Below are 21,435 nucleotides of genomic sequence, written 5' to 3' on the forward strand. Positions count from 1 at the left end.
GGCTTCGTATTATCTGTTCTGTACTAGACCTTTCTGTTGAAATGACATGTATTAAATATCTGAACCCAAATCTCATGTTATCCACAGAGCCTCTACAATGAGCAATTTTGAAGTTTTTGTTTTTTTTTTTAAATAAAAAGACTCCACGTCACTCTTCACTCTCTCAAGTTATTAACAGCTAAATTTACTTCTCTAAGGACTCAAAAATGGCGACTTCTTGGCTGGCTAACGCATGCAGCACTACTTTTGCTCTTCCAAGGCTGGAAAAAAAAAAGCCTCCAGATTGTGGTGTGGGAACAGGTTATAACAACACACTCATTCAGGCAGTGGTGTGGGGGTTTTATTTTATCTGTTTATTATAATTTAAAATATATTAAAATTTTAACATAGCAGAAGCAAGAATTTTAATTGTACATGGCAGTCTACAAAACAAAAACAAACAACAAACAAAGCTCCACAGAAACAAAAATTTATATCAACAATAATGTATTAAAATTCCATTTAGGTAAGGATCTAAAGAAATGTAATAGATGCATACATTTTAGAGAAGATTGTTTTTTTCAGTGACTTAAAGTTTGAGAAACTCTCCAAGCAGAATCAATTTGCTTGAACCATAGATTCTTAATAAAGCAGATGTGTATGGGCAGGCCTGAGTCTCTTTTATCTATTTCTTTCCTTGCCCCACTAAAACATCGATGGAGCTCCACTTCTATGGGGGCATGTGTAGCTCTTACTGTAGGTGTATGTCAGAAAAGAGGTACTTGTCTTTAAAACTGTGGGACTGACTGCACATAACTTAAGTCTTAGATACAGTCACTTATATAAGACAAATAAGGCTTGATAACAGATCAGAATTGTTTCAACAAACCATAGATACCAAGTTCCCTAGGCGTGCCTCTTCCCTTTTAATGGCGTGCCTCTGTAAAGATATACACAAGGCCCAGATGTACCACAGCTCCTTATTACACACACTCAGGCAGACCGCAGGACAAACCAGTTCTGCTGAGATCCCTCAGAGTGGAAGCCGGGAAGATTCTGGTGCAGGTGGCATCTAGCCCACTAACCAATGCCAGTGTCAAGAGAGGTCTCCCTGCAGTCCTGCAGACAGCCTGTAGGTCACTGCTGGAGGAGGGTTCTCAGGAAGGTCTCACCAGCTTCTGCTAAATGCCCAGGCTGACTGTTATGCTAACCCTGGGCACACTCCAGGAGATCTTGGGAGAACAACCCAAAAATGGTTAATGGAGTAAAAAGAAGAAGTAATGAATCATGAAAACATGTGCTTATCATTATTTTTTAAAGATTCATACTTTCCTGAGTAAAGTACACAAAAATCTCTTTTTAAAGCACTGGGCCTCTGTCTCTTAGACTTACTGCACCCAGATGGCAAATCTGAGACAAGCTCAGGTGTTCTGATGAAAACATTAACAATATATTTATGAATTGTTTTTCTAACATTTTGCCATTTGAGAGTGTTATGCTTTCAAAATGGGAAATGGCTTCTTTTACGGTGAAGGAGAAGAATAAAGGTGTTTGTGTGGGCTTCTTTGGTCTGTTTGTGGCAACATATCAGAGCTGAAAGGACCCCACCGAAGATAAACATATTCACAAACCACACACGTGCCTGGCCCACTGCATCGTTGGCACAGGATCTGTCATTAGAATCCTCTAAACATATAAACCACAAACATTTAAAAGGTCCAGATTAGATATGGATATGACCATGGGGACAGTAAAATCAAATTAATGTGGGCCAACTTTATTGCTGAAAGAACAAGGTCCCAGTGCAGCAGCAGCTCAGGTGGTGTGTTTAGCCCCTGACTTGTTGGCCTGAGACAGTAACTTCTTCAGTGAGGTCCTGGGAATTCCTGAACATGAGGATAGAATTATAAATCTTCAGTGCTGGGCCCAGTTTGATCTTCATCACCTTGACGATGTCTGTCTGTGTCAGAAGCAAGAAGGCTTTGCCATCAATCTGCTGCAAGTAATAAATAAACACAAATAAAAATAAAAGCTATAAAAGCTAGTAAAGACTATTTACCCTCTGGTAACTCCTGGGAGCTGAGCTGTGTGACACTGAACCTGAGACAGCCTCCCTGCAGAGCTCAGTGACAGCACAGAATGATGACAGCCCTCACAAGCCTTAGTCCTAACCATTGCTTAACTCCATTTCCCCCCAGGACTCTGAATAAGTTAAATTAAAAAGGTGTTCGTTCTGTTAAATATGAACTCAGTATACATCAACTGCTCCCAGGCTAAATTTCTATTGTTACATTTTAATATCTTGGCCTGAATTTGTAGCAAAAGCCTTAAAAATAACCCACTTTCATCCATAAAGTAAATCGGCAGGAATTTTCCTGAGAGAACAATGTGTGCACTCTAGTGTTATTTATAATAGTGAAATATTGAAAACAATACAGCCTTTCAAAAACAGTAGAAGTAAATAAATTATGGTCTCACCTAGGATGGGGTACTAGGCAGTTACCAAAATTCATGTCTGTCAATAAAACACTTAATGATTCGGGAAATTTTTCATCAATCATTAAGAAACAAAACATAATCTAATGATATAGAAAGATCTTAGTTTTAATTTATAAAATTAAATGTGCATGTTAAATGTGCATGACCATATGTATACATATACATTGTTAAACCACTGGAAGCCTTTGCACCAAATGTTAAGGGAAGTTATCTTTGGGTGGTGGAATAGTGGTTTGGTTTTTATTTTCTCCTTTTAATTTTCCTGTATTTTAATTTTTGTCTATGGTATTTCTGCCATTATAAGCAGGAATACATATAAAATAAATGTTTTCTTTATTAACTTTTAAAACATTGCCGTCTGAGGTGTAATAGCTTCCCTGAGGTTCATGCGGTGGTGAGTGGCCACGGCGCAGGCTGTTATTCCATAGCTTCTAGAGACCCCATGTGGTCTCAGAGGTGACCCTGGAGACTGTGGGTGTACCATCCCCACCTCACCTATTTACACAGACGGCTCAGAAAGAGTCCTGGTTCCAGAGCCAAAAGGACAGGTGAAAGCGTTTCCTATAGCAGCACCCTTCCATGACCATAGCTCCACGGTTCGAACCTTTTCATTAATGATACTAACCTTTGGTATTAATGTTTCACTGAGGAAGGAGGGTTCACCCAGGGACCCGGGGTGGGGGGATACATTTTTAAAAAAGCCTTAAAAAGCTTTTTGTGTATTTATGATATATTGCCTTATGAAGACTCGCCTATTTAGAGAATGGACTACCTTTCCCATGGGGTAAAAAGCTTATTTCCCACAGCAGAGGAGAGAAACTCCCTATTTCCATACCCTAACCTGGGTTCAGCTCCAGCATTTTCAGGCGAAAACCACTGGCCAAAGAACCACTTGTCCTAAAAATAAGATAATGATGGTGGTGATGGTGACGATGATAACAGCTAGTGTTAGTGTTCATGGAGCTATACTCTAATTTTTCTGTGTGTTTTGCTCTTCCCAACAACCGCATAAGGTCGGTGAAGAAACCCCAGTTATAGGCCTGATGCCTTTCCCCTGGCCAGAGCTTCTAAGAGGCAATGTTGGTACTGCAGGCAGGGCTTGTTGTCCTGCAGAGGAGAAGCTCTGCTCTATGTTGCTGCCATTTATTAAGCCCTTTCTCTGGGACCAGAGGTGGGCCATATGCTGTAAACACACTAAGCCTAATCACTCAGGTCCCCTCACAGAACTCTGTGTTTATAGAGGAGGGTAAGAGAAGCGATGTGACCATGGTGACACTGCTGGTCCTAAGTGCCAAGCTTGAGCAGCTTGACCTGCAAAGAGACTTATGGACAAGGTGGGTCTTAGGTGTTGCTAAATGCAGAGAGTAGCCAGTTTGTGTGAGGCTGGGCCAACTATGCCCAAGCTGTGCTGGGCTCAGGCAGAACCAGGAGAACCACAGGTTTCCGTTGGCAGCTACCCAGACTGAGAGCATCATTACCCCGATGCTGAGTTCCCTAGAAATACAGGACTTGCCGGGCTCTGAGGGGTCCAGGCCCAAACTCAAGGAATACTTCCCCCGAGTCATGTGTGCCCCGACCTCGAGAGATGGAGGATGTGTATTACATTCTAGAGCCTGTAGGAGTACAGTTTTCTTGGAGAGTTCTAGAGCAATGATGGCGTCTCTGGAATTAGATGGATGTGGGCTGGAATCCGACTACCCTTTCCTTCTGCAGCCTGAGCTTCTTCACCGGTGAACTGCCCCACGGCGTTGTGAGGACCAAGGACACTAGTTGTCCAGGGATTGCAGAGGGCCTGGTACAATAACTATCATTTTCTGCATTATTATTCTGCAGCTGCTCCAGTCTCTTCTGGGGCATCTAGAGGTATGGATATTAATTCCAGGACAAATGTTAAGCAGTTAGGTATATTCCTAACAGAGAGGAAGCTGGAAGCAGAATCCCCATGGAAGGATTTTGTGGCTTCTCTGCATTCCTCTTGAAGCAGCCGCAGAGCAAGGATACACAGGATAGTCCCAGTTTCACTGTGGAGTGGACAACTCCCCTCTCCTCCCAGGGGCAGGCCCACGGTGGAATTCCTCCCTGTCCCCGGGGACGCGTAAAGTCACGGTGCAGAGGCTTCATGACACTTATGAGTATCAATTAATTAACCTGTCAAATAGTCCATTTCTTGAACATGCTGCAGGAGCCAACCACCACAGCATTCTGTGCCAAAAGCACAGCAAATACAAGCGAACCAGAGATGGAGGCTGTCTCTGCTGTGCCCACTGTACTGCTGGGCTCTTTCCTGCTGGGACCCCTTTCTTGTGCCTCTCCAAACTGCTCTTATTTATACTTAAGTAAATGGAAACAAAGCTTTTCTGGATCTAGAAGTATAGGGACATATATATATATATATATGTAAAATACATTATATATTTTACATTTCTTACCTCTTTCTTGAAGCACTTGGCATGCTCTTCACAGCCCAGCAGAGACTGTACAAACTCAGCCACCTACAGTGCAAGATGAAAGCTTGATTTAAAACCTGCACCTGAAACAATTTCTTGGGTTGTAGTAATTCAACATGGGACTAAAATATACTTCAAATCCCTCAAACTCTTGGGATTTTAATAGTAACTATCAAGTCACATTAGCATTCACCAGCTCAGAAATGAGATCAGCCCCAGTGTCTTTCTGACCTCTTATTTCTAGTCTGACCTACATGATGACAATGACAGTCTCCATCTGTGTGGAGCTCTGGCATTCTAGAACCTTGTCTCATCTGATCCTCCCATCCAGTCTGTGGGATCAGGGAGGGCAGGGGGTAGTGGCCTATGCATGGCAGCTATCATAAGGACTGTCAGAGATGGGGACATGCCCACTTGGCCTTTCAGCAGACACGATGGCCAGATCCCGTCTCACTCATCTAAGCCTCCATTTCCTCACCTGGTGGCCGGCCAGCAACAGGGGGTCAAAGGATCTATGTGGAGTGAATTCCCACATAAATGACTGTGAAGCTAAGGCCCAAAGAGGCTTAATTACTTACTCAAGGTCACACATGGCCAGGAAGTGCCAGGGATGGTTTTGGAACTCAAATTTTCTGACTCCAAACTCAGAGTTTTGGAGAATCAGTCTCTTTGGAGAATCAGGATTCTTTGGAGAATCGACTCAATTTCTCACCCTTAATTTTTTCCTCCCTCTCTATCCACACATGCCATGAATTCCTTTTAATAAGAGACATCAGGCAAAGATCTGACTATAAGCTCAGGAAGCCACTTAGTGCTCCCAAGTCACACTTTTGGGGAGCTGACTGAACAAACGTGATGAAGTGTAGTAGACTCCCAACAACCGGAATGACAACGGGTTTCTGGCCGCTTCTGGCATGGTCTGGCACTGCTGTAGCCTGGGATGAAAGGCAAGCTGGGGCAATCGCACATGCATCGTGGGAGGAAATATTGCTCAGAGGAACCATTTTGTTGGTTTATTTATTTATTTATTTATTTTTGCTCTCTGCCTCTTGTATGGACTGAATTGTGTGCACTCACCCTTCTCTCCCACGTCTCAGGGGGAAGGCCCATGAGAAGGCCAGGGAGCCCAGGGCCTTCTGTCAATCACAGAGCTCTGGGAGCACCAGTCCCTGCAGGCACTCCGGGAGACATGAGCGGGTGTTGGCCCCTCCCTACACTTTTCAGAGAACAGCATAGGGTTGGCTGATTTCCAGCTTACAGTGGTCAGAGCCAACACCTGTGTACTCTGTCCCCTACAGCTCTGTCCCTTGTTGACTCACAGCTATGTTTAGTCTGTCCAATATGAAGGTTTCAAAACATCTTTTTTAGGGGCAATCAACACGCTGGTGTCTGTTTTACTCACCTCTGATGCTGCAAGAATATTTTATTTTGAGTCACTAATAATCATCCTTTTAAAGAGTAGGATGATGAGAATTTATAAAAAAATATCCTTCCAAAGCGGTCACCATGCTGCCACACAACGGCATCTTCAAGTCCTAGGGCACCTGGGAGGTGTCCATGTGCTTCACTCTGGCCTCCTCGGCTCTTACAGTTTCTAGACATTGCACCCGAGAGCCCCGACCTCTCCAGTCCATGCACCCAGGAAGTCGACTGTTTGCTGAGTTAACACAGCTTTCTCTTTCCTTGGTGAACAGGAAACAAGGAGTGTGTGTTTGGTATTTTCAGGGATCTAAGGGAAGCTTTGTAATATTAATGGTCAACTCGCAGAGATGTGGTTACTAAGGCAGGTGACAGCAGGGCTTACAGAGTGCTTCTGGGAACCGTACCCTGAGAGGTAGGTGTAGTCCCCTCATTCTCTAGGCTCCTCTTCTGGCCAAGGATGTCCTGACCATGGCTACATGTGAGGCCTCTGCTGGGAGCTGGGAAGGCTGGGCCTGCAAGCAGGTTGATCCTGAACTTTCCGTAAGTGTGCAGTTTGATTAGTGGCGGGGGCGGGGGGGGGATAGAGGCAAAATGGCCAGTAAAGGATGGTTACTAATCACCATATGCATGCCCAATATGCTAAAGTCCAGAAAAGAGGTGTGAAGGCTGCAGGCTTCTAGAAGGGACAGATGAAATCTCAGGTGGGAACTCAGGAAAAGCACCACGAGGGAGGTGGTAGCGGAGACAGCCACCGCTGACTGTGCAGTATTCCCACCAAGGGAGATGAGGGGTAGAGAAGACCTTTTCAGCACAGAGCCTCACAGATGCAGGGCCACAAGCAGAATGCACAGCTTGCTTGTCATCAACAGAGGCCAGTTTGGCTTGCACTGTGGAACAGACAGGGAATGGTGGGAAAGGCAGGTGAGGAGGCCTGTGGTTTCCTGGTGTGCTTGTACTTCTATCAGCAGACCAGAGGGAGCCCTGGAGCAGTGGTTCTCCACCCTGACCACACCTTGGAACCCGCTGGAGAGCTTTAACAATGACAGAAGGCCAGATGCATGCCACAGAGACTAACTGGAGCCAAGTGCTGGGCAAATATTTTTAGACTCCCCGTTGATTACAACGTGCAGTTAGGGCTGAGGACAGCAGAGTAAGAGAGCCTGTGAGAGGACCTAGCAGTGTGTGGGTGGGCTGGGCAGTGTATCAGCTGGGTGGCGCCTGCAGCAGTCCTGTGGGAACCCTGCAGGACTGGCTGCTTCGCACCTGGCAGAGCAAAGAGCTGGAGGTAGAAGGTGCTGCAAGGTAAAATCCCAAGGAGCTGTCCACAGGCCAGGTGAGGGGCAAAAGGAATCAAAGTGCTCTACGGCAGGTTTCTGAAACCCTGCACCACTTACACGCTGGACCTGATCTGTCTTTGCTGCATTGCAGGATGTTTAGCAGCATCCCTGGACTCTACCTGCTAGGTGCCAGTAGCGCCAGCTCTCCTTGTCACAACCAAAGATGTGTCCAGATGTTGCTGAGATCACCCTGGTTAAGAGCCACTGCTCTAAAGGAAGGTTCTTTTGGGATGGCTCTTTCATAGGAAGAGGGAATGAATGTCATATTAGGGAAATTAAAAATAGAAAAGAGGGACTAGAAATTAGCTGAAGACATACATTTTGTTGTACCTCAATCATGAGCTCCCATGGGGAAGCCATGCTAGTAACAAGGCCCCTGGGTTCAGCCCTGGCAAAGTGAGGTGCTTAGAAATGTGGCCTCTTTAAACACATGCTCCAGGAACTGCTGCTCACAGCCCAAGGGTTACATGTTGCCTTGATGGTTTGCCTAGGTTGACATATCCTTTTCTGGGCAAGCAAATGAAGAAGAGACTCACATTCCCTCTTAGTATTGTTAGCCAAGAAATCATTGTCTATGTCAAAAGTGGACTAGAGTTTTTAACGGGAGTAAATAATATGTTAAACCAAAGAGTAAACAGACCAGTGCTGCCAAGCACAGTGTCCCTGAGCTTGGTGCCAGCTCAGCCTCTCACTGTCCCGTCTTCTGTCTTCCTCAGACGGGAGGTGGGGTGGAGGTGGGAAACACTGACATCTAGTTTGCTTTATCACGTGTATGAAATTCTCTGTCTTTTTGCAAAGAGATTCTGTTTCTATTCAATCTGTTTTTCTTTTTCCAAAGTAAAGAACAAGTTCCATGAAATCTAGTGAGGCAGATTTTTCTGGCCAGAATTATAAAATATCCAAAGGCTTTGATAATTAACCAATATCATTATTCAGTATTGTTAGTATTTATTTCCCCATAAGAAGAAGGTATGTTTTGAGCTTTAATAGAAAGTCCATTTTGCTACAACTTTTCTAAGTGTAAAGTAGTGAGCTTTAACATATCATAGAGTAGTATCAGAAAGTTTCCCTCGTGTTCTCCCCTTCAAAACTTGTTTTCTTTTTCAAGTTTGTGGTACATGTGGAGAACTGTTTAGGTAAGTGGGAACAAATGCTATGAAAAAGGAAACTACCATCCCTTTGCCTCCACCCAAGATGGCTGTGTGGACTCATCTGCTTTTCTGAGGTAATGGCAGCTTTGTTGGAGTTGGGGTTGGGCAACCTTGACCGTGGCTCTGGAAAGCATACCTGGTATGGAGGCTGACATGCGGGTGGTTCCCAGAGTTCTCTGGAGCACAGTGTCCCACAGCTAAAGCCCCTGTTTTATTTTGGAAGGATACTGAGTACGTTAATTCTAGGAATGACACAGCAGTTTGGAAAGACTAAGAAAGATGACACTGTGCAGCCTCTTAGATGAGCCCATTACTTTACCCAACTTACTTTCCACAGCGACCTACTTTTCCTGGCGTCCTCTTGGAGCTCAGCAGGCTTTGTTTTTTTCAGTGGGGCTGCTGTTCCCTTAAATCTTTCCAAATGGTGGTGTTTTCTATTTTGTTGAGACTGTAGCTGTGTGCCTGATTGTACTGCCTCAAAGTCCACTGGGGACCATGTTTCCAGTCCAGGCCTCGTTTTTTAACAGCGAAGTTTATTTGCCCTTTTTTTAAGGGCCTGATGGTATAGGCTGCTATGCTTAGTTAGCAATCCCCTAGATTTTTCAAAATACTCCCTTCTGTGTAAAGATTGCTTTTAAAACGACTGCCATCTTTTAAAGTTAATGGACATTTAGGGAGCACTTAGTTGAGGCTGGTACGATTTATATGTGCTGTTTTAAAACCATTTTTGGAAATAAAAAGTACAAGTACCCATGTGTGCACCAAACATACCTGAGTCACACTTGTGGCTGTAATGTGCATGCGTGTCACATCCAGAGCTCATGCGCCCAGGAGCACCTGCATAAAATTCACTTTCCACTCATTTACTCATACATTTGTCAGACACATATTCTATGCAAGATACTCTGCTATAATCATGTAAAAAAACTACAAAACTGTTTTAGTTCTTACTCTTAAATACCTATACTCTTCTGTAGAATATTTCCATGACTCAGAGTAAAACACAATACACTTCACACTGACTATAACTTGAGTGTGTGTGCATATCCATCCCTTCAAACAAAGGTTTCATAAATCAATAACCTTTCCTACAATTATGTACTTTTATCTAGTTTTGTCTTTCATTTCAGAACCACTAAATTGACTTTACAGCCCATCTGTGCTTTGACAAGCACTGCTCTAGTAGGAACAACCACAGTGACAAAGGAGTTAAAAGCCAGCTCCCACCCTCTGTGGAAGGCCCGGCCTGCACTGGCTTCTCTTCACAGGTGACGTACAGCAGAACGGAGGTCTTCCTCCCAGGCCAGGATGGCAGACAAAAGAGAACGTTCTTGCACTTCATCTTCTGCCATGACAGCCACCTGCCTTCAGTCTGGCCAAATGGCCCCTAACATAAGGATGCACAGGTCCATTTTCAACATGCCTTGTCCCTGTCTGCTCCGGTTCCCCTCTAATACGCTAATGGGAACAGAGCACAAAAGAACACCCCTCCTCCCCGCTCCTGTTCCACTGAACTGCCTTTTCAAATTCTCACTACCCTGCTCACCATTTTAAATGTGTTGTATATAATCATGGTAAGCTCTGTTGTTGGTGCTCGCTGGAATGCCCCCTAAATGAACTCCCTTCTGCCTTATTTTCAAAGATACACACAGAACCATCACCACAAAGCTCACACTTACAACCCATCAGAGATTCTTGCTGAGGACCTAGTTTGGTGCCAGGAAATGTACTATCGTGTGTGAGGATACTGACATTATAAATTTAGGACATTGTCCTCAAGAGCATCTCGTTAGGGAGACCTCAAGACTAAGATATGGGGTCTGACAATTAAGTTCACAAACTTATTATAATGCTGTTGCTAACCTTTTTTGATTTCAAAGGGATTATTCATTATGAATTTGTACAAACTGGACAAACAGTTAACCAAGTTTTACTATTTGGAAGTGTTGAAAAGGTTGCGTGAAAAAGTTAGACGACCTGAACTTTTCGCCAGCAATTCATGGCTCTTGCATCACGACAATGCACCAACTCACACGGCACTGTCTGTGAGGGAGTTTTTAGCCAGTAAACAAATAACTGTATTGGAACACCCTCCCTACTCACCTGATCTGGCCCCCAATGACTTCTTTCTTTATCCAAAGATAAAGGAAATATTGAAAGGAAGACATTTTGATGACATTCAATACATCAAGCGTAATATGACAGCTCTGATGGCCATTCCAGAAAAAGAGTTCCAAAATTGCTTTGAAGGGTGGCACTGGCATCGGTGCATAGCTTCCCAAGGGGGACTGTAGTGATATTCAGCAATGAATAAGTTCACGAACTTAACTGTCCTGCCTCATATATTAAAATTAGGGACTAACGCAAACTGTTTTCTCTGGACTGCGTCCCTGAGGGAAGCTTTGTAAGGAAGCATCGCGAGCAAGAGCACTTTATGAAGATAGCTTCTTCCATGGTTTATTTTTAATCTAGAAAATCTCAAAGGGCTCTTCTAGGGCATGTGTACCCATGATAGAGAACAAGGAACGGTGATCTCACCTTCCTCATAACCCCTGATAGCATTTCAGTCTTCCCCATGGTGAGTCTCTTCCTTTTGAGACCTTCTCTGTCCTAATGAGACTCACACTTGGACCAGCTGCTTCCCTTTAATCACCCTCCAATCTTACACTTTTGTTCAGTGCCAGATCTGAGGCCCCCAGCAAATATCCTATTCATTACTTACTGCTCCTAAAGCAGTGACTCCTATTCTTTGTGGTTGATGGCCCCTCTTGAGAATTTAATGAAGGCTCTGGCTCTCCCCTTAAGAAAAAAGTATACACATGTTGTACACAATTTTCCCAAGTCCCCTGAAGCCCAACTCCATAGCACCATCCAGAAACCCCAGACCTTAATCTGATGTGTGCCCTACTGCATCAAACACTCATGAGTAGCCTTCCCTTGACACTTTTCTTTCATGGACTTCTTCCCACTCCTACTTCTATTTATACCGCCTTCCCAGCCCCTTCCTCCTGCACTTTCTCTTTTTTGAAAAAGAGTTTTATTAAAATATAGCTTAATAATATATGTACACCATAGTTACTCAACATTTATATACCTAAAGAAGTGATCACCATGATAAGTCAGCAACCACCTGACACCATACTATGCTATCATAATATTGACTATATTCTCTATGCTGCACATTTCATCCCCATGACTTATTTGTTTTATAACTGGAAATTTGAACCTCTTATTCCCCTTCACTTTTCCCCCCACTTTTTAAATTTTTCAATTACAGTTGATATACAATATTTTTTAATGTTAATTTCAGGTGTACAGCATAGTGGTTAGACATTTATATAATTTAAAATGTGAAACCCTTGACTAATCTTGTACCCACCTAGCACTATACATAATTATTACCACATTATTAACTATATTCCCTATGCTTTATTTACATCTCCATGACTATTTTGTAACTACCAATTTATACTTCTTAATGCCTTCACCTTTTTTACCCTTCCCCCAAGCCACTACCATCTATCATCCCAATAAAACTAGTATCCATCTGATACCATACATAGTAATTACAACATTATTGACTATATGCCTTATGCTATACCCTATATCCCAATGACTACTGTGTAACTACCAATTTGTACTTCTTAATCCCTTATCCTTTTTCATCCATTCCCAACCCCCTTCCCATCAGGCAACCATCAAAATGTTCTTTGTATCTATGAGTTTGTTCCTGTTTTATTTGTTTATTTTTAGATTCCAAATAAAATCAAATCATATTGCATTTGTCTTTCTCTGTCTGGCATACTCCACTCAGCACAATACCCTCCAGGTCCAACCATGTCACTGCAGATGGCAAGAACCCGTTCCACTCCATGGCTGAGCAATATTCCATTGAATATAATATGTAATGCCTACTCTTTATCCATTCATCCATCAATGGACACCCAGGCTTCCTCCACATCATGGCCATTGTAAACAATGCTGCAGTGAATAGATGGATGCACATGTCCCCTCGAAGTAATGTTTTGGGTTTCTTTGGATAAATACACAGAAGTGGGATTACTGGGTCCTTCCTTGTCTCTTGTTATTAGGTTGGTGAAAAAGTAATTGCAGTTCAAAAGGTTAAAAATAATTGCAAAAACCACAATTACTTTTGTACCAACCTAATATTTATAGCCTTTGTTTTAAAGTCTATTTTTTCTGTTGTAAGTATTGCTACCCCAGCTTTTTGTTTGTTCATTTTGATTTTCATGAAATATCTTTCCATCCCTTTACTTTCAGTCTGTGTGTGTCTTTCTATATGAAATGAGTCTCTTATAGGAAGCATATGTAAGGATCTTGTTTTCTTACCCATACAGCCACCCTCTCTTTTGACTGGAGCATTTAATCTATTTACATTTAAAGTAATTATTGATAGATATGTAGTTATTGCCATTTTATTACTCATATTTTATATCTTTTTTTTTTTTAGTTCATCTTCTTAAAGAAGTACCTCTAAGATTCTTTGTAATGATGAACTTCTTGAGTGTTTTTTTGTTTTGTTTTGTTTTGGTCTGGAAGCCTTTTATCTGTCTTTCAATTCTAAATGATAGCCTTGCTGGGTAGAGTAGTTTTGGTTGTAGGTCCTTGCTTTTCATCACCTTGAATATTTTGTGCCATTTCCTTCTGGCCTGCAAAGTTTCTGTTGAGAAACCAGCTGACAGTATTATGTAAGCTCCCTTCTAAGTAACTAACTACCTTCCTCTTCCTGCTTTTAAAATTCTCTCTTTGTCTTTAACCTTTGGCATTTTAATTATGATGTCTCTTGGTGTGAGACTGCTTGGGTTCATCTTGTTTGAGAGTCTCTGTGCTTCCTAGGCTTGTATATCTATTTCTTTCATCAGGTTAGGAAAGTTTTCCATCATTATTTCTTCATATAGGTTTTCAGTTCCTTGCACTCTCTACTCTCCTTCTGATACCCCTGTGATGTGAAAGTTGGTATGCTTGATGCTATCCCAGAAGCCTCTTAAACTACCTGACTTTTAAATTTTTTTTTTGTATTCTGTTTGGGTGTTTTCTGCTACCTTATCTTCTAAATCACTGATTAGATCCTCTGTTTCATCTAATCTACTGTTAATTCCCTCTAATTTATTCTTTATTTCAGTTGTTCTTAATTTTTTTATTTGTTCTTTTTAATATTTTCTATCTCCACTTGTATGTTTCACATCTCTTGGTTGAAGTTCTCCCTGAGATCATTGAGCATCCTTATAACCAGTGTTCTGAACTCTGCATCTGGTAGATTGCTTGTCTCCATTTTGTTTAGTTATTTTTCTGGAGCTTTATTCTGTTCTTTAATTTGGGATATATTTCTTTGTCTCCACATTTTGGTTGCCTGCCTTTGTTATTTTCTGTATATTAGGTAATGCTGCTATGCCTCCTGGTCTTAGTAGAATGGCCTGATGTAGTAGGTGTTCTGTGGGGTCCAGTCTCCCTGTCGACTAAAGCTGGGTGCTCCAGGTGTGTCCCTTCTGTGGGTTATGTGTGTCCTGTTGTAGTTGAGCCTTGGTTTGCACATCAGTGGAAGGGATTGACCTTCAGGCTGATTGGTTGTAAGGACTGGCCATGATTATAGTGAAGGAACAGGGCCTTAACATATGGAGCAGGATTTACTTCAGCAGGGCTCTGGTGCTTGCCCAGTTTGCCCTTCATGGGTATTGTCCTTGGAGGTGACCGGGTAATGTTCCAGCTCAGTTTGAAGCTGGCCACTGGGTGTGCCAGCCCTAGGGTCTCCTGGGAGGGGAACCATTGCTGGACAAGTTCAGCCTCAGCCTGTACCCTGCCCAGGGTCAGCTGGTATGAGCCACAAAGTAATCTGCACATGGCTGCCACCTGCCATGGGCTTGGAGGTGCCTTGAGAGGCCAAGCTGCCATCTGAAGCCAGTTTTTGCTAGTGCCAGGCTTAGGGCTACTCAACAAGAGGTATGGGCCATGCTGAAGCCAGATGCTGACTTTTTGGGTTTTGTGTACCTTTAGCAATTTTAGGAATGCCCACAGCTTGAGCCAAGTCAGGCTGTTTGTATGGAAAAACCACTGGAAGTGGGACTGCAGGTTGTATGGGGCAGGGTCTCAGGGAATCACTAGGGTGGGGTAAATGAAGGTGTTCACCAAGTTGATGAAAACTCAGATATGGTGGCCACCTAAATCTGTAGGCCGGGAGGGAGGAGAGCTCAAGAAAGAAACAGTGGCTTCTACCAGCTCCTTCATCTGGGAGAAGGCTGCCCCTTCAGCCTTTGTCCTGAAGCCAGATAATTCAGTTCCTTCCTATATACCCCTGGTGCATTTTGAGCTGCTGCCCCAGTGCTGGAGCTCAGAGCAAGTGAGTTCATCAGTAAGTCTATGTCTAGGTTCTTTAATAGGAGTGCCTTGGAATCTAGCTGTCTTCACATCACTCAGCCACCATCTCTGCTGGTTTTCACTGCCAGAAATTGTGGGGATTTTTTAGCACTGGAACCCTGGGTTGGGGAGCCTGGTGTGGGGCTGGACCCCTCGCTCCTCCAGGGGTGGGACCTTAGCAGCCAAGATATCCCTCCCGATTTTTAATGGTCATACACAGGTGTGGGACTAGCCATTCCACATCTCTGCCCATCCTAACAGTCTCAAGTTGGTTTCTTATGTATGAGGTTTGGCAATTAAGTTTGTGAACTCATCCTAGAAAAAGTGCTACATACCTCATTGTTGAATATCACTATGGTCACTTTCGAAGTACTCCTCTTGGCAAGCTATGCACTCATGCCAGCACCTAGTCTACCCTTCAAAGCAATTTTGGAACTCTTTTACTGGAATGGCCATCAGAGTTGTCGTCATATTAACCTGGGTGTCCTGAATGTCATCCAAATGTCTTCCTTTCAAGATTTCCTTTATCTTTGGGTAAAGAAAGAAGTCATTGGGGGCCAGATCAGGTGAGTAGGGAGGGTATTCCAATACAATTATTTGTTTCCTGGCTAAAAAGTCTCTCACAGACAGTTCTGTGTGAGCTGGTGCATTGTTGTGTTGCAAGAGCCATGAATTGTTGGCGAAAAGTTCAGATTGTTTTCATCTAACTTTTTCATGCAGCCTTTTCAGCACTTCCAAATAGTAAACGTGGTTAACTATTTGGTCAGTTGGCACAAATTCATAATGAATAATCCCTCTGATATCAAGAAAAGGTTAGCAACGTTGTTGCAACAAGTTCATGAACTTAATTGTCAGACCGTGTATGTCTTTAGTTGGAGGGTTTCAGTTCAGCTAGACGTCAGGTGATTCTCAATGATGGATGTTCTGTAGTTTAGTTGTAATGTTGATGTGTGCGTGAGAGGTGGTAAGCACAGCATTTATCTAATCTGCTATCTTGACTGGAAATCTCCTCTTGCACTTTCTAACTATGTCATGTTGACCCCTATCCTTGTAGCTCTCTGGATGATCACCTCCTTGGTGAGTGCTCACCTGTCTTGTATTTCTGCCCATTGGAATACTTGTTCCATATTCAGTGGTGTAATCTGCATGGAACTCTAACTTGAAATAGCCCATAGTAAATTAATCATCTTATCCTGCCCCTAAACTGGATCCTTTCCCCAAAGTTTCATTTCTTGTGACAGCACCACTATTTTCCCATTCTTTCAGATGAACTCTAGGGCCTTATAGCTCTCATACATTATCATCCTAATTAAGTTCTAAACTGTGTAGTGCTGAGACTCACATTTGGCTTATTTCACTTTTTCATCTCTGTAACTGATCTATTCCCCTGTGCTGTTGCTTTTGACTCTAAAATGTCTACTGAATTGGGGTGGTTCTTCTCATGGCAGCAGCCAGTCCAGGCCCTGGTTATTTCACACCAGGAGCTCGGCAGTTGACTTCTGATCATCTCCCTCTCCTCAGCGTCTTCTCACTCTTACTCCTTTTGCTGATCATTGCTAGTCTCATCTTCCTGAAGCACCATCTTCACAAAGTGACTTTCTGTATCGGAATCTAAGATGGCTCATTCTGTCCATCAGCTAGCATTCATGCCCAGGGCTTGGCCTCAGACCTAGCACATCTTCCCCATCCCATGTCACTATTCTCTGTGGCCAGGTCCACAGTGTGTGTGGTGGGCTCAGGACATGGCTCTCACTATACAGTTTTAAGAGGTTACTTAGTTGCTGGTATCTCAATTTTCCTATTTGTAAAATGGGCAAATAAGACCACGTGTCTTATTATCATTATGTTAATATTTTTCACTATCATTAATGTTAGTAAAGCACACATAGTATATCTGCCAACCTTGCATATGTCAGACTCACTTCCATGCAACCTCCTATTATTCCCTTCTTTTGGGAACTGGGAACTGGAATGGCTTCCCTTCTTTTCTCTGCTTAGATATATTCCACTTCGGTTTCAAAATCCATCTAATGATGCCCTTGTCATTCAACAAACATTTACTGTGTTATCTACTAAGTGCCAGGTATACTGAGAGGTTTTCAAGGCACAAGTGAGTGAAATAAGCTTTCTCCTCATCTGGTCAGGGGTCAGATAAATGAGTGAAGGTGCAGTGACAAAAGACTCTCAGATGAAATAGGAGCACAGAGAGGATGTCTGACCCAACCTACAGGCTGCTACAGGAGGTGAGCACTGAACTGGTGGCTGGTGATGGCAGCACACAGAGTAAGAGAGGGTATTTGAGGCAGTGGTAGCAACTGTGCAAGGATGAGAACAACACGCAGGGACTTGGGATGGGCACAATTCTGTAGGCCAGAGTGGGAGGACCATGTGGGGATGTGGAAGGTAAGACCAGAAAGCCACGCAAGGACAGTCCATGCAGGTCTCAGTGGCATGCTGAAGCTGTTGTGGGAGACTAGGGATTGTTTTAAGTTGGGCAGAGACACACCCAGAATTCTCCCTTCTTTACCATGCTCCCTCACTCCCAGGACGCGGTTGCTCTGTACACACATGTAGGGCTGGGGCTGGATCCAGGTGGCTGCCCTCCCCAGGACCTCTTTCTTAGAAGGTCAGTGATGACTCGAGGGACTGGGAGCACAGCAACAAGTGAGGGAAGAAGAGCCACTTGCAGTCTTAAAAAAAGGTAGAACTTCAGATGAATGGCTTGAAAGTCACGAACGAATGACTTGCTATTGTATTCTCAGCTGAACTCCCCATTACATGCAATGTTGTTTCAGTGGCAAAACCATACATTATTTGATTATAGATACAACAGGTTTTAATTCTGTCGGCCCCGTCATGAAGCTGATGCATGCTCTGTAGACTGGTAAAAATTCATAACCAGGGACAGAGGGGCAGACTCTGTATACTCTTGAAGGCGCGGGATCACAGGTAGCCATCCCCCCAAACAGCCAGCCAGCTCCTGGCACATTCAGTCAATTCTCCGTTACCAGGAGTGGAAGAAGAGCTGAGCATGCAGGGTATACTGGGGAAAAGATGTTGGCCTCTCTGTTCCATGTGGACCAATACTTGGCAGGAGGAAGCCACCAGGCAGATTCTGTGAGCTACTTGGGAGAAGGAGAAGGGATCAGGGTTCTCTCCAAATCTCCAGCCTCTGGGTGACCTTCCCACCTGCTCCTTATTCCCTGCTGGAAAGGAAGGCCTAAACCAAGATTAAGTTAAATTGATTGCAGGAAGTGCTCAATGAACATTTTATAACTAGTTTAACTCCTTGGAGTGACCCAGGGATTTCCTTCAATTGAAAAAAAAACAAGTAAGACCTCACTAGGGAAAATAATACCTTTGTCAAAGGAATGTTAGTCAAAGAAATCTTCTTTAAAAGAAAATTGTTTTAAATATGAAACTTTTTTGCAGCATTAGAGTAAGCGATGGGACTTATCTGATCCTTAATAAAAACCAGTATCATAAGGCATGTTTATATTAAAATCAGATCTATTTTCCCTCTGTACAGCATCTTGTACTATGTTGAGATATAATTTACTTTAAAAATAAATATAAGGTTGACCAGATCACCTGTGACTTTGTGTGGACAGAAGGGCAGGACAGAGTCACTGAGCAGTGAGAATGCAGGACCCGGAGCCCACGGGGCTAAGAGAGCCCTGGGCACAGAATGCCCTGGGGTGGGCGCTCTCCCAGAGAAGATGCTGCTGAGGACAGCAGCTGCCAGGACTCAAGGCTGAGATGCTTATACATTGGTGCTTCCTCAAATTCAGTCTGTGGTGCTGGACTGGAGGCTTGGCCCCTCTGCCTAAATGAGCCCAAGGCCAATGGCCACGGAGCACAGAGGTGGTAGGTGCTGGGATAAGGTTAGAGAGAGGAGGGCAAAATCAATTGGAATTTCTTAATTTCCACAAAATCATGCCTGCTTCTCCCTCTTAAATGTGATACAGTGGATTCAGTGCCTAAGCAATTCTCAGCAGCTGGGCGTGTTCCATCCCAGGGCCCCAGAGCAGCTCTGCTCACCTCATCCACCGTCCATCGGGCCACCTTGCCTGCCTGGATGTCGGCCACACCTGGAAGCAGCTTGCAGTGTTGCTCCCTGCCGAGGGGGAGGTCCCGGAAAGGGTGGGTCGACAAGGATGCCATGAAGACCGACTGGTGCAGCGCCCGCTGTGTCTGCTCAGCAGAGTATTCTGAAAGACAGGCAGGGGAGGGAAGCACCACCAGTGCGAATTAGTGAGCAGCATACAGGTCAGCCTCTCATTACGGAGGTCTAGAGTCAGGTTGGAGAAAATGCAGACTGAAGGACAGTGGAAACCCTGGTCCTCTGGTCACACAACGTCATTGCCAGGAGTCCCTGAGCACAGCCAATACCACTGTTCTGTTTCAAAACAATGGTCATGAAAACCAACTGTTATGAAAGTCCTGTAAACTATCGCTGTTTGCTAAGCAGCTTGAGTAATCTTTATGACACACTGTTTGATGCCAACGGAGAGCTAGTGTATCACTGCCATTGGCTTCTCTGTCTCTAAATCAGGAGTCAGAGGAGCACAGAGCCTCGCTGAATGGGGCTATTAAGCACATGGGCACACGAGCCACCTGGAATGTACATCAGTTCTTCCTGGAGGCCACTTCATAGGTCCCCTGGGGGGCACTGAACATGGAATGCTACAGCAGCAGGGTCCCCGTGAGAACCTGGGTGGCAGCTGCTGCTGCGGCTCCCAGCAAGCCCTGATGACCTCACTGAGACTTGCGGAAAGCAGCGGCAGTTGAGATGCAACTGCCCTGGCACAGGCACTCTTAAATGGGTGCTCTCTTTTCTGAGCAGAAGCTCTGAATGTGCCGCGGTTCTGCAGCATGAAGAGCAATGGCTGCTGCTTGCCTAAGACTGGCTGCTGTCACCAAGGAGCAAGGCTTCACTTTTGCCACATCATTCTCCCAGCCTTTGTGTAGTTTTCCACTTTCAAGAGTGACTTTACTCTTGTGTTATATCCAACATTTAGGTGGGGCCATTGATCTCTCAATTCCCTTCTAATTTTGCTTTGAATGTACAAATGGGTAAGGAACAAAAACATAGCCATTTCAGAGAACACTCATGCCTTTATGACATCTTTTAAGATACTTTCAACACACATTAGCAAAATAGTTGATATTTTAAGACTTTGAAGAGCAAGGCCACAAAAGGAAATGTTTTAAGCCCTCTAAAAGCCTACCTTTCCTAATGCAAATGGCAGGTTAAGTAAGCAGTAGTCACATAATTTAAAGTCTATTATGATAATTTGTTTCACTAAGAGTCTGAAAAGCTATTATGCTAATATTTCCACCTCAAATTAATTACAGTTTCTAGTAGGTGAGGCTAACTGGCACTTTGCATGGTCACCTAGTCACATACCCCATAGCGATCAGAGAGGTTCTAAGCCATGAAGGTGTCCATCACCACCCTGGCTGCTCGGCACAGACATCCTGAATGCTTACTGATGCCTGCTGTCTACACAGATAAAGAGACAGCAGAATTGTGGCCTTCTCACAAGTTCTTGTGCTCCAGTTGCAAGCAGCAGCAAATTTGTCTCTAAATGCTGATTGTCCAGCACTGACCTTTTTAGTATGTAAATAGGTTATCGCCTTCGTGTAGATTAGCCCCCAGTGTAAAGCTACAGGTTCTGAAGGGAAACTTCACATCTTCTTCGGAAAGCCAGTATGTTTACAAATGTGAATGTTCTTTAATGAAGTTATAATTAGGATGGACAAGGAGCATGCACAAAACAAACCCTGGAAACCCAGAGTGGGAGCGTCACAGAGGAAGTCTGCAGTTACAGCCACACATAATCACCGAGGGTTTTCCTGGGAGACCAACAGTTAAAGCTATGTATTCTTAGGGATTAAGACTTGAGCCAAAGCCGGGCTTTATTCTGGAAAAGCATCACTGGATCAATCAATCAGTTGTTTTTGCTGAATAACATGGTCTTAAAAAGGAAAAAACAAAACAAAAAAAACAAAAAAACACATGTATATCTCTAATCCATGCCCTGGGTAAATCAATTATGCATTGTTTCCAAAAATGTGTAAGACTCTGCAAAGACACAATTAATGAATACTGTGTTTTGAAGGCATAGAGATGTTGAGTGATGGTCATCAGATTCCTGTGATTCACAAATAAAAGCTGAAGGTATGTAAGAAAACCACTGTGCTTCCAAGCAAGGAAATTTTCCA

At 43.7% G+C, this 21,435-nt stretch overlaps 1 protein-coding gene across 1 annotated transcript in view; it reads right to left on the reverse strand.

Annotated features, from left to right (window-relative positions):
• Positions 1-345: 345 nt before the first annotated feature.
• The window catches only part of L3MBTL4 (L3MBTL histone methyl-lysine binding protein 4), a 442,302-nt gene continuing 421,212 nt past the window's right edge, over positions 346-21,435 (reverse strand). The window contains exons 17-19 of the mRNA XM_019755692.2: positions 19,249-19,418; positions 4,908-4,970; positions 346-1,975 (exon numbers count right to left, since the gene is read on the reverse strand). Coding sequence (XP_019611251.2) covers positions 1,808-1,975; positions 4,908-4,970; positions 19,249-19,418 — 401 coding nt within the window. The 3' untranslated portion in view covers positions 346-1,807. The remainder of the gene's footprint in view (positions 1,976-4,907; positions 4,971-19,248; positions 19,419-21,435) is intronic.

Source organism: Rhinolophus sinicus, linkage group LG09, assembly GCF_036562045.2.
Source record: "Rhinolophus sinicus isolate RSC01 linkage group LG09, ASM3656204v1, whole genome shotgun sequence".
NCBI lineage: Eukaryota > Metazoa > Chordata > Mammalia > Chiroptera > Rhinolophidae > Rhinolophus > Rhinolophus sinicus.